This window comes from Pezoporus occidentalis, unplaced genomic scaffold (assembly GCF_034315485.1).
Source record: "Pezoporus occidentalis ecotype Australia unplaced genomic scaffold, CSIRO_AGI_Poc_V1 ctg66, whole genome shotgun sequence".
In the NCBI taxonomy this organism is placed as follows: Eukaryota; Metazoa; Chordata; class Aves; order Psittaciformes; family Psittacidae; genus Pezoporus; species Pezoporus occidentalis.
In genome coordinates, this window is record NW_026916009.1 from 1,900,088 (window position 1) to 1,913,501 (window position 13,414).

General features: G+C 41.5%; 1 protein-coding gene across 5 annotated transcripts in view; it reads left to right on the top strand.

The window, feature by feature from the left end:
• Positions 1-13,114, top strand: part of PIKFYVE (phosphoinositide kinase, FYVE-type zinc finger containing) — a 62,656-nt gene extending 49,542 nt beyond the window's left edge. For all 5 annotated transcript variants that reach the window (XM_062640608.1, XM_062640605.1, XM_062640606.1 and 2 more), the window contains 13 exons: positions 89-232; positions 403-523; positions 1,638-1,733; positions 2,497-2,580; positions 3,056-3,147; positions 3,757-3,921; positions 4,496-4,555; positions 4,945-5,121; positions 5,839-5,942; positions 6,124-6,252; positions 7,561-7,822; positions 8,502-8,576; positions 9,502-13,114. In XM_062640608.1, coding sequence (XP_062496592.1) covers positions 89-232; positions 403-523; positions 1,638-1,733; positions 2,497-2,580; positions 3,056-3,147; positions 3,757-3,921; positions 4,496-4,555; positions 4,945-5,121; positions 5,839-5,942; positions 6,124-6,252; positions 7,561-7,822; positions 8,502-8,576; positions 9,502-9,617 — 1,625 coding nt within the window. In that variant the 3' untranslated portion in view covers positions 9,618-13,114. The remainder of the gene's footprint in view (positions 1-88; positions 233-402; positions 524-1,637; positions 1,734-2,496; positions 2,581-3,055; positions 3,148-3,756; positions 3,922-4,495; positions 4,556-4,944; positions 5,122-5,838; positions 5,943-6,123; positions 6,253-7,560; positions 7,823-8,501; positions 8,577-9,501) is intronic.
• The last annotated feature ends 300 nt before the right edge of the window (positions 13,115-13,414 follow it).

A 13,414-nucleotide genomic window follows, 5' to 3' on the forward strand; every position in this document is an offset into this window, starting at 1 on the left:
TAGACACTGGTGATGTTTTGGCCTGGGAGCAAGAAATAAAACTTCTGACAGCCATGTAAAATGCTTTTTTCTGTCCTTATACTCTCAGAGGATCGTTTCCTGACTACTTTATCAAGTCAGAGCTCCACAGGCTCCACCCATCTTCAGCTGCCCACCTCTCCAGAGGTTGTATCAGAGCATGTGACTGGTTCCAGTGCGCTGTCTGAACAGGATACAACAAGCAGCTCAGAAGGTATAGTTCAGTTGTGGTCTTGTATTCTTTCTCTTGCTTTTCTGCTACAAGTGTATGCAATCTGTTTAAGAAATGTCAAATCTGGAAACTCTCTGGTCTGCAACCTTCCTCCTGAGTTTACAGCTGGGAGTTTAATATTGTAATGCAGACTTAACTTACCTCTGTTCCAGATGTGTTTGATGGATACTCACTGGGATCTACAGACAGCCAAGTGAAGGAGAAGTCTACTATGAAAGCTATTTTGGCTAACTTTTTGCCTGGAAACAGCTATAACCCCATTCCATTTCCCTTGTAAGTACTGCATAATATAAAGGATGTATGAAATTAGCAGTCTGGTCAAATTGCAGACAGAGCTGTGCATGCTTCCTTTGCTCAGTATGTAATTTAAGTCATTATACTTTGGTTTGCCTCTGAAATAAGCTATAGAACTTCTTGAAGGTAAGAGGTTTTCTGTGTCCCTTCTTGTGTCCCTAGGTGTTTGTAGGTTACTTGCTTTTCTTATTAATGATCCACCTTTGTGCATATACATTATCAGTTTCTCTTCCTCCTAGAAGGCATGCCTTCTCAGAACTCTTATGGGAGGGGAAGGGTGGAGAAGGGTGCCTTCTAACTTCATTGCTGCAGAGAGGGAGCAGAAATGTCCTTCCTTAGCAAACACTTAGTAAAGCCACACGTCTGCCTCTTGTTTTTGCTTCCAGACCTCTTCCAAGATGCCTATTGGCATTTCCTGTGTGTAGGTCAGGTTCAATAGCTACTATGTTTGCCCTCAAGTCTCCCTCCTATATGAAAATGACAGGCTGGAAAATCTTTCAGCTACTTGGTCTGCATGCTTTGGAGTGTTTCTTGTTTGACACGAGCCCAGCATTTGGCACCCTGAATTTAACTTCTGAATCTTAGCCCCAGGGTATTGGTGGAGGTCACAGGCTAATGAGGTAAAAGTTTAATGACTGGACCCTACACATAAGTAAAAGCAAATCTAGCAGAAACCCGGGCAGCTTTGGGGAATTTTCTGTGCTAAACTGCTTCTTCAGAAAAGAGTCCAGGTTTGTCGCCTAACTTCAGTCTGCAGGCTATGCTGCAGGCAGTCAGAATAAACTTGGGCAGGATTTGGTGCCATTGGAAACAATGGCCGCTAAACAGAAATCTAACTTGGAGCTAGACTTCCAGTATAAGCAGCTTGCTTGAAGTGCTTACTGCCCTAACACACTACCATTTAGATTTAACCACATCGCTATGGATGTGTTGTGGGAAAGCTGATGTGTGGGGAGCCTTGGTTCTGTGCTGACACCTGCAGCTTGGGCCTGGGAGTGCAGTGATGAGACCTGTTTTTTGACCAAAACTTAACCTTTTCTTTCCACAAACTTTTGTGATCTACTGACAGTCTGCCTATGTCATTTTCATTTAGTGACCCAGACAAGCACTACCTAATGTATGAACATGAACGTGTACCTATTGCAGTCTGCGAGAAAGAGCCAAGCTCCATCATAGCTTTTGCTCTCAGGTACTGATGTGATTTTTCTCTTCATCTGAGACATGTGGTACTTTTGCACAGAAAAGGCATATTTAAATCCTACTGCTAGGAAATAGGCATGACAGAATTTCTTCACTCAGCTGTATTGAGAATTTTGCCCAGAGCTGGAGTTCTCTCCTGTTACTACTTAGATATGGAAAGTAGGTTTTCCAACTTGCAACTGGATTTTAGGCTTTTCTTGCCAAACTCTAGTACACAAAAGTGAATTAGTTGTGTAGTGTTCCCTGTAATGTGGTATTGTTAGAGAACAAAGTGCAACTCAATTTTGCGTGGCTTTTCTGCCTGCAGTAAGTGCAATTAAGCTAGGAAACAACAGTTAAGTATTCATACCGCAGTCTATACCTTGTCTGTCTTTGGTCATAGCAGCTCTTACTACTACTGCTCAGTTCTCTGAACCAGCTACTTCAGTAAACCTTAGGTTTTGTGTGCCACAAGGCAGCAGAACTGTAAAAAGGCACATTCTTAAACTGTGGGAGAAGGAGAAAGAAAGGGGATTTTTTTGTGCAGTATGATCTAAAGCAGCTTCTGTTCTAAGGGAGCAAAGTTCCAATTGTAAGAAAAGATTGAGAGGCTTTTTCTACTATGTTTTTTTTTGTTTCCTGTGGTTGACTCTGAATCTTTGAGCTAGTGTTAGAGTCTTCCAGAAAACAGCTGAGGGAGGTGGTGGTATTATTTATTGCTATTAATTATTATTTGTTTTTATTATTAATTTTTATTTTCCTTTCCCCTTCAGTTGCAAGGAGTACAGAAATGCCCTGGATGAGTTGTCCAAAGCATCTCTGAAGAACAGTACTGAAGAAGGACTACAGTCAAACAGGTTTCATGCAGGAATTACAGTACCTAGGGAAAAGGCACAGTGATTGTAGTGAATAAGCCAAAACTAGGATGGGGAAGGACCCTTAAAATATGCCTCTGTTAGGATCTCTGCTTTCTGATGGACTCTGATGCATTCCATGTAACAAGCATGTACTTGCAGTCTCTGGGTTTCCATGTCATGTCAGGGGCTGTGTTGGCTCCATCGCCTGATCTCTTGACTGTGTGCATGGTAGGGATTACCTGACCTGCTTACCTTTCCTTTGGTGATGGGTGCCGTTGCTACGGAGCCATGAGAGGTTTTTCCTCAGGGAGGTGGAGGAGGACAACTTTGAGAGTTGGAGTTACAACTTTAAATTCTTTTAGCAGTATTTAGTGTTAGGTATGGAGGAGAAATAAATGTACAGGAGTAAAGCAATAGTGTCTCAGTTGGCAGTATTTGTTGGGCTGATGACTTGTTATTTTCTTTCTCCTTTCAGCATGTCAGACAGCAAACCAAAGAGCAGTAGCCCTGTCCGCCTGCCTGAGGCTAACATGGGTCCTTCAAATCGCGGTGCAGAACCAGAACAGCGTAAGACCATTTTGCCAAAATCACATCTATGACACTAATATCAGCTTAGACTTGAGTCTGCCTAACCTGGGTTCTAGCTCTTAGAACCCAGAAAGTTGTTAAAACAAACAAGATGCATTCTGAGTTGAAATTGTGACTAGCGTTAGAGTTGACTTGATGTAGAACGTGTGTGTGTGTGTGTTTTTTTTTAAGCCTGTGCCCATAATGGCTTTCTCTGATTCTTATGAGATCTAGCTATCGTTCCTTGATTTGATATGTTATGACCATGTTTTGTTCTTGAGTCCGGACTGTTCAGTGGGGTTATGATACTCATTATATGTTCTGACCTCTTTTGGCACTGACTTGTTTAAAAAGATGGCAGTTAAAATGTTTTGAAATGGAGAGGTGAGGTTCTTACTATGTTAAAGCCACTCACACTTGGTCTGTGTTTTCAAATGACTCAGTGTTCTAGCTGGTGAACCTTGACTGCATGAAGACTAGCAAATGAGTTATAGTGGAATGGCATCATTTCTCCAGTTGGAACAATGAATGGAGAATGCTTGTATGAGTTGTGCTTTATTAAACTGTGGAAATGCCAAAGTCAACTTCTTTTGTTCTTTTTCACTGTAGCAAAGAAACCATCTAGTGTTTTATCTTTCTTCCGTGGCACGGGAGGGAAAAGCCCAGATCTGTCTTCACAGAAGAAAGAGACCTTACGTGGTGCTGACAGTGCCTACTACCAGGTTGGACAGATGGGCAAAGAGGGAGCAGAAAACCAAGGAGCAGAGCCTCAAGGTATAAGACTGAGTCCGTTACCGGTCTTTGATTGTTTCTTCTTCCAGACCTCATTCATATTTGTAAGGCTCAGAATGGACTCCTGCTCATACTTTTTCAACAGTCCAAGGTTATTCAACTTTCATTGGAAATGAATGATTTGAGCATGAAATGTAGGTTTCTTCCAAAGACATTGCTTTGCTTTATGAGAAGGGAAATAGGGTCTCTCAAATCCCAGTAACTATAGGGATGTTGAGTAGTCTGGACTTGAATGCCTTTGGATTGAGATGATTCTAGTTAAGTAGCTCAGTCTCTCTTCCTTACTTCCTATTTGACTTTCATTGTTTCAGTTCATGGAAAATGAGTCGAGAGAGAAAGTTTGTACTGATGTGTCCCATGAACAGCACTGCCCTTCTAGCATACGTGTTGTATCATACAGTTACAGCTGTATCTCTTGTTCCCAATGTACTATTCCTTCTGTATTGAAAAACAATTTTTTTTTTCTTATAATGCAAGTTTACAAATAGTTTCTTACATGGCTTTCTCAGTAATATTAATGAACAACCCTGACTGAATGGTCCCTTTATGCCTTCAGATGATGTAGATGGAGGAGATGGACAGAAGAAACAGCTAGTAAATCCCCATGTGGAACTCCGTGAGTAGCTGTAAATAATAACTGAAGTCTTAGCTGACAAACTCCCTTTTTTTTTTTTGTGCAAATGTAGTGGAAATCTTGAAGTTTAATAATTATTTTTTTTCCTTTTTATTGGGCACAAATATAAAACAAATCAAGAGCAGAGCAATGCAGTTTTTACTTATTGTAATCAGTCTGTCTCTTGACACTTTCCTGTAGCATACACTGTGAGCTAACCTGAAGGGGGTTGACTTTCCTGTAATTTTCCATTTAAACTTCCAAAGTGCAATTAGACGCAAGAGGGGTGTTTAGCACAACAGTATTATTCTAGACATAAGTAAAATCTCAAGTGTGATCTCATATAGTCAGTGAGTATTGCATCCTGTTGTTGAGGAAGGCCTTTTTTTCAGAGTTTTCAGATGCGAATGCCAAGTTCTACTGCCGGATTTATTATGCTGGCGAGTTTCACAAGATGCGTGAAGTGATACTGGGGAGCAGTGAAGAGGACTTCATCCGATCCCTCTCTCACTCTATGCCCTGGCAGGCACGAGGTGGCAAATCTGGGGCTGCGTTCTATGTCACTGAGGGTAAATGCAGCTTCTTCCCCCTTTGCAATTAGAGGGGAATGGGAATGTAATCGGGGATGGTGGTGCTTAGTGTGTTGTTTAATCCCCGGTTATTTCTAGCCAGAAGGTTGCTGACTATGAAGTTGCCATTCAAAATGGAAAGTTCAGTGGATCGTTCTGGGGTCTTTAATACCAGATTATTTGTCTCTTTGTATGGGCAGGAGAGCAAAAGGTAGTTCTGTTTTTAAGTAGTAGTAGCTAGGGTCACCATTTGAGCAGAAGGGTTGTACTCTTAGGCAGACTTCAAAAAACAAAAACTTGAGTATAATTCAAGAAAAACTGGTTATTAAAGGCAGTGTTTCTCATAATCCAATATGTTATAGTTGGTTTATAGGATTTTATCTTTTTTTTTAACTGTGGCTGATTGTAGGTCCTTACTTAAAGCAAGTCTTGAATGGAAGGGTCTGTAAGCTATTTCTGTTCTTGGTATAAGAAGTTCATATAGCCAAGTTAAAACTAATGTAGGAAGTCTTTTCTCCCTGATTTGCTAGAAGGCTGAAATTCAGGGTATATGAAGTAAAAAAGCTTCTAGAAAGGAGCTTCTGTAGCTAAGGGTTTAAGAGAATTGTAGTCTTAAATCTTCCAAAATGCTTCAGATGTATGACAGCCCTAAAGGGTTTGCAAATTTACATCACTTATTGTATGTAACGCTCTTGCCTCTGTCTTATGTTAAAACAGATGATAGATTCATCTTGAAGCAGATGCCTCGTCTGGAAGTCCAGTCATTCCTTGACTTTGCTCCACACTACTTCACTTACATCACTAATGCAGTTCAGCAGAAGGTACTTAAAAAATAAAAAGTGCCTTGTATTTTCAGCAGTGTTCTGTATTTTATAGACTAGTAACAGCTAGGAATTTTGCTAGAGCTTCTAAGCTGTAATACAGTCAGAACAGTAGTGCTCTAGGATTTAATTGCTGACTGCCTGTGCACAGAGGTATTACCCCATGTCTTCTCTTCATTAGAAGCCCACAGCACTGGCGAAAATCCTTGGGGTATATCGAATTGGATATAAGAACTCTCAAAACAACACTGAAAAGAAGCTGGATCTGCTTGTCATGGAAAACCTTTTCTATGGCAGGAAAATGGCTCAGGTAAGAACCAAGCGTTCTGTTCCCTTGCAGTGCAGTTCCAACTGGGAGCAAGAGGAGGGTTACCAGTAGCCATGTAGGTAACTTCTAACTTTGCATGTGTTGTCTATAGCTAGCACTGCTCAAAAATGACTTTGAGTTTGTGCCTGTTGACTTATGTGAACCTTAGTAACTCAGTGCCTGTATTAGCTAGTTCAGACAGCTGTCTTGCAGGCTTCAGTTTTTAGAAGTCTTATCTGACCCTGCATCTCTGGTCTCGGAGAGAAAACATCACCAACCTAATTAGGAAAATGCAAAGCTTTTAGAAGAACTAATGGGGATTACAGGCTAATTTGTTCAGCAGGAGAGCCTCACCAACAGATATGGTGAGCTACTGTGTAGTGGAGAGTAAACTAATACTGTTTTGAACCTACTGCTTTCTCTTTAAACCACTTCATGTGTGGGGCAAGATTTCGAGTTTAGTCTTGCACTAAGTAAAAGAAAAGTGATCTTTCTGGGGCAGCAGAATGGAGACCTTAAAACAACTTGAGGAAAATTCTTTTCAAATACAGTTGATGCTGAAAAGGAAGTTCAAACAATTGTCACTTCCAGAACTAGATCAACTAGATCATGTTGGTTCTTTCCACCTTTCCTCCAAGTGCCTTATCTCAAACAGGGGATGCTTGTGGGAGGAAGTGAACTGAGGGAATTGTAGATAGATGTAAAGGATGTTGTTGTTGTGGGTTTTCTTTTTGTTTCTGTGTTTTAAATCATGAGCATGATCAGGCGCTGGAATAGAGACCCAAAGAGAACATGGAATCTAGCTCTGAAGTTAGTCAAATTGTGACCAGACAGAGCTTAAACAACCTTCTCTGACAGGACCTGTTTCAAGCAGGATATTTGACTGGAGATCTCCTGAGATCCTTTCCAACCTAATGATGGGTCTGTCTTTTGCCTTGCCAACAGATGTTAAATGGTGCTTCATGCAAGACCTACCTCCTTCTTTAGTGTCTTTACCTAAACCTAGTTTACCTGTAAAATATAAAAATAGGAACACCCTTTCCCCCTTAAATTAAGTTAAACATTAATGAAGTAACTTGACTGAAATTTGTAAATTGAGGTGGCAGAGCTTTCATGTGAGCTTACATGGTACTCTGCACTCGGGAATCTTTAATTTTCATAGTATAAAAATGTTTTTTGTTAACTGTCTTCCTTCTGCAGAGAAGGAGAGTTGCCCTGCCAGGCAACCTTTTCAAATGCTGCAGTGAAGTGTGTTGAAGTCTTGAACCTTGCAGAACAGTGGAACAAAGTAGTGCTCTTATCTATCTGCAGGTTTTTGACCTGAAGGGCTCCCTCAGGAATAGAAACGTTAAAACGGACACAGGCAAGGAAAGCTGTGATGTAGTCCTGCTGGATGAGAACCTTCTGAAGATGGTCCGGGACAATCCTCTGTACATCCGTTCCCATTGCAAGGCTGTGCTGAGAGCTTCCATACACAGTGACTCCCAGTTCCTCTCCAGCCATCTCATCATTGACTATTCCCTGCTGGTGGGTCGTGATGATACCAACAATGAGCTGGTTGTTGGCATCATTGGTAGGTTGTCTTTTGTATTTTCTTGCTTTCAGCTGGTGAAACTGCTTTCTTCTGGTTTTGGTGTTTATAGTACTCATAGGACTGTACTGCCATCAGAGGTGTGTGTCAGTAAAGCTTGTCTTTTTCCTGGTGGAATACCACCCTCACCTCTCATGGGTATTCAAAGTGAAGGCAGGAAGCCTTCTCTCCAAGTCTTGTATAGGCTTGTGTTAGGATTTTCTTTACTGAGAGTGTATGCAGTAGGCCGCACAGGTAGTGAAAAAGCAGTCAAGTTGGTGTTTAACTTGTACTTTGACTCTACTTGAAGTAAGGAAGGTTATTTGTGTGTTTCTGTGTTTAATCTTGCAAGTTAATTTCAGTAATGTTTACATAGCCATTTAAATTTTCACTGTTAAATACGTGCCTGGGGAGTCTGTATTTTGTAGCTGCAGGAGGAGTTGATTTGTGACCTTGCTGGGCTTTTTGAGATGCTATATTTATCCTACCCAAATATAATCTATACTCTGGAAAGTGAGGCAACTGGTAGGGGAAATGCTGAGGTTCTGACTCTGGAAGCCTATTGCTTTCTAGCCCTTTCTGAGGGAAAAGAGATGCATTTTAGAATAATGTTACTTGGGTTATAGCAGATATGACATGTTTGTGTGTGTTTTTTATTTAATTTTATTTTTAATTACAACAGACTATATTCGCACTTTCACCTGGGACAAAAAACTTGAAATGGTGGTGAAGTCAACTGGCATCTTGGGAGGACAAGGTAGGTGCAGAATGAAAGTAAAGCTTTTGTTCATGTTTCCTTGTTACCTGGAAGGTTCCAGTAGCCGTGCTAATAAAGCCATAACTTCCCCCCCCATGCAGATTTGCAACACTAGGTTAAGGTGCCCAGAACAGGGGGAGGAATAACAAGTTTCAGCCAAATCAATACATTGATCTGCCTCTGTGAGTGACCCTTTAAGTACTATAAAACTTAACAGACTGTTCTTTTCTTAGTTACCAACTACTTTTTAGTTACCAACAACTTAGTTATCTATATATAGAGAGATACTAGCGAAAACCTTACTGCCTAGTTTCAGAAGGCAAGTCCAAGTCCAGAAAATCACGTATACTCCGAGCTCTTTGTATGAAGGAATCTTTATTGAATGAATGACTACTGCCCATATTTTGAGGAGCTGAGGGGTTCCCTTTGTGGAAGTGAGTAGAGTACCTTTCATTGCCTAGTGTTGGCCACATGTTGAAGGGCTAGAAAGAGAAGGGGAGGGGAACACTGAATATACCACTGCTCAGGTGTCTGAAGGAGGTATGAGCATGTCCACAGGGTGAAATTCTTCACGGGAGAAATTTACATCTCTGGAAACCTTGTAAGTCCTGTAAACAGGAGAAGAGAAAAAGGAAACTGATCTGGGCTGATGTAAAAAGCCTAAATGATTCCTCCATCTTCAGGTATCTCAGTTCAATGTTGGGGTCCAGACCTTAGTCTCTCTTCGTTTCTAAAAGTTTAAAACAAAAAGAAAATAAAAGGAGTGGGGAGGGACAGCTGTTAATGCTTTTTGGTTCCAAGAGCCTTTCATATACAGTATGCCTTCATGATTATGCTGTCTGGTGGTGTAATCTGATGTGACATTTGTCTGTACTGCAGTATATTCTTTGGCCCATTTCTAACTGCTCTTGACTCTTGCACATAGGTAAGATGCCAACTGTGGTCTCTCCAGAACTTTACCGGACCAGGTTTTGTGAAGCTATGGACAAGTATTTCCTGATGGTGCCAGACCATTGGACAGGACTGGGCCTGAATTGCTGAGCTAAAGCCCAGATTGGGAAAGCACAAGAAGATGATGACGTTATAGGCCACTCCTTTCCTGTGGTCTGTCCAGCAGTAAGCAAGAGGATTGCAGTTCCATGTCTACACTGACCATATGCATCACATTGAGAAGTGTGAAATCTGCTTGTTGCACTTTAATCCTCTCTTGGAGGCTGATAAGTGAACCAGCCTCACTAAGGATCTAACCTGTAAGGTACCCCTGACCAGCATTGGTAAAAGACATTCCATCTGTCAGGAGGGAAGATGGTGGTATCTCCATGTAAGAGTATTGAAATGGATACTATCCAGTTCATGACAGTGCAGAAGTACATGATCTTTGTAAGTCTTGTACTGCCTAAGTGGTGATGAATATGAGCAGCTCATGTTTCTGTAGTGGATGTGTGGTACTGGAAATGTGAAATAACCCCCACTCCATATGGGTGGGTGGGTGAGAAGAATGAAGTTAATTCCTGAGTTCTGCTATTGTTAGAGTGGTTCATAGCTGACTTGTTTAGGATCCATGAACTTGTCCTGCTTATGCTCTGTAGCTTTGACTTTTTTCCTGGGTTTTATAAACAGTATTTAAAAGGCAGCTCCATAGCTATAATGCCATATCATTATGTCTTTTAGGTTGTATTACTGCAGTACAGCTCTGTCCTTATCTGTCATAATTTCATATTAGCTGAATCCCATAAAAATGTCAGTCATCAGCATGCTGCAAAACCCAAAACATATCCCTTCAGTCCTAAACAGTACTCTGATCTGAATGTTGCCCAAATCCCTGGAAACAGGAAACTGAAAAATATACCCTTTAATTTAACAAAACTTTATTAATTATAGTTGAAGGTAATCCTTTCCTTAGTGGAAGGCACTCAGTTGCTAGACAAAATGAAGCATACTGCCTTAGAGTGACAGCTTTCTCTGTCGTTCCTGGCAGATCACTTCAAATCCATTTCAGTTTCCCAGGACTTTCAAACAATCCATTTACCTCATTGTGAACCTTTGCCAGGAGAATGTTTTCTTGCATTCCTGACATGCTGATGAGAATGAGCATCCAGATCTCATCACACTGTGTAGTCCCAATGGAAGAACTTTCTCTTCAGCAGTATTAAATGATTTATTTTTTTTTCACCACTGAGATGAATGTAGTAATCTTCTGTAAAAAGAAAAGCCTGAACTAACAGGTATCTTGTCTGATGGATGAGATGTACAGAGATCTGTGAATCTGTTTATGACAATAAGCACTTCTTACTGTTTTTATTATTTTTTTACCTGGTTTTGTAGGTCATGAGTTTACTTTTTTTAGCTTCATTATAATGTAGGCCAGTAAATAAGAGGGTTTTATGAGTTTGAGAGGCAAGAATACTGTCCTTTGGCTTCTGGTCTCTGATGGAAGGACTTCAAATCAACATGGAGTCTAGGACAGTATATTCTTTATGGCCACTTGCTCAGGCTGACCAGTTGCTTGGTAATGCCATCTTCACTGTAGCTATGGATTGACATACACATTTGGTTCACTCCTTGTGTGTTCAGTATTTTCTTCTGCGGCAGATGGTGGTGTCTCTGTTCAGGAGTGACAGCTGGGCAGCACTGAGAAGGCAAAATGCCAGCAGTGGAAATTGAACTGTTGGCTCCAAAACCCACCTGTAATGGTCATTTGTGTTGGAAGAAGTCTTCCCCACCCCATTGCAAAGCCCTACTGGACGATGAGCAAAGATGATGACCTTGAAGCAGCAGAAATGAAAGTATTCTCACTTCCTCTGTACAGTGTAATCATTGTTTCTGGGTGTGCAGTGTCGAAGGCTGCAGTGATGTGTGCTGTGGGAAGATGACACAGTACTTCTTGATTCCTCTGACCCAGAATCCTTTAGTCCAACACAGTGCATCAGGTACAGCTGACCACCTCCGAAACACATCTTGCCTCCTGTGTTAAAATGTGGCCTAGATGGCTAGCTATATATGGGCCCTTTTGTGGTAAGAATCAACCAGTCCATCAGTTCAATGTTACCCTCACTTCTGTGATTTCTACCTGCTGTCTTGGTCCATTGATGTGAAAGAGCATGCCATGCAGCCTGAATCTGTTCCAGTCTCAAAGTTTACATGTGTTCTCTCCCTCCTCCCCCCCTAAAGTTTACAGAGGGAAAACTTGACCAGTTAGGGTGACCCAACAGCACCTTATGTAACCTTCCACCTTTGTGGGTATGTGTGTTAGTTGATGGAGCATGAGTATGGGCAGTGCCATGGCATCTGCACTAAGCTAATGTAGAGCTGTGATGTGCTAGCCCTGTCCTGTCTTCAGTAGCCCTTACTCCAGTGATGTGTGGCTGCTTTGTACTGCTTGTCTTCAAGTATCCCAAGCAGCTGGCTCTAAAACCACATGATCATGTGACTGTAGCTATTGTTCCCCTGTACATGACAGCTTAAGGCCCTCAGAACCGAGAAGAAGGTGAGAGAACCTTCCACTGGCCAGCTGTTGTGCAGCCTGTGGACACATAGCCCACATGTGTGAATTGTGACCTTCTTGGGATGAGGTCATAGCAGTTGGAGAGATTTGCAGGGTGATCTTGAGCTGTCATCAACAGCTAACTTTGGGTCAGGATGTGGCTGGTGGACTAGTCCTGGCCAGACTGGAGTAAATGGCAAACTGCTACTCGTAAGTAACATGGTAGCTACACTATCAACTGGAATTAGTTCATCTTTGGATGACGTGATATAAAGCTGTAAGCATTTCTAGTTTAAATCCCAGCAGTTGAACAGCTCTCCAATGTTCCCTTTTCAGAATAAGAGTTGTCCTGTCATTTCAATTGCTACAAGCTGACTTTCTGAAAAGGACAGAAGAGATCTTTGTTCAGAAGAGATCTTTGAGGGAGCTCCTTGTGAGGTTTAGGTCTGTGTCCCTGCAGCATGCCTGAGAAAGTTCTAGGGGAACAGCTTGGGAATTACATGATCCCTTTGATTAGAGTTTTTTATTTCTTTATAACACAGGTTTAGCATATAAGTGTGTAAGTGAATCCCAGTTACAAATGTGAAGACTGCATTTCTTCAGAGCTACACTAGCTCTTTTTCTTCTATTGTTTTGATCTGAGGCCTTGTGACAAATGTCTAAATCTTGACCCAATCAGAAGTGATGACTTGCTTTGAGTCATCATGCAGACAGCAGAATGCCTTGTAGTGGCCCAGCAATGCATTCTGTCCCCCAAAAGCACATGAGGGATGCTTGCTGGTTAAGTACCTCTGCTGGGCTCTGAGGAGTTGCCTGTGGAGTGGACTCTCCTCTGTGAGAATGACCAAAACCAAACAAACCACTCACTAGCAGGTGGCCAGAATAATCACTATTCAAAGCACTTAATGTACCATAATGTATGTATTTCTAATCTACTTTGGTTCAGCTGTATTTTATAAAATTGATGTACTAAACTATTTGAGAATAACTGCCTTGACTATTTGGAGAATCAAAATGTAATGTATGTAGATACAAATAAAGTGACTAAAATATACTTGTGTCTGTTCCATGTGGTGGGGCAGTTAGGTGTCACAGCATCCCATTTTCTTGATCAGCAGCTATGCCCTCTGTTTGCTTTGCAGTGATTGCACTGTTAGAGGTCACCAGCTTTGCATGTGATGTAAGCATGCTTGCTTCTCTCTGCCTTGCAACTCATCTCTCCTAATGGAGCAGGACCTCTGGACAGCTCTACAGGTCAGCAGCAGTAGAATGTGCGAATAATGCGCTTTTCCCACAGATAACGCACTTCTCTTTCATGCACTTCTCCCACCTTCTCCCCAGCTGCTATACAGCA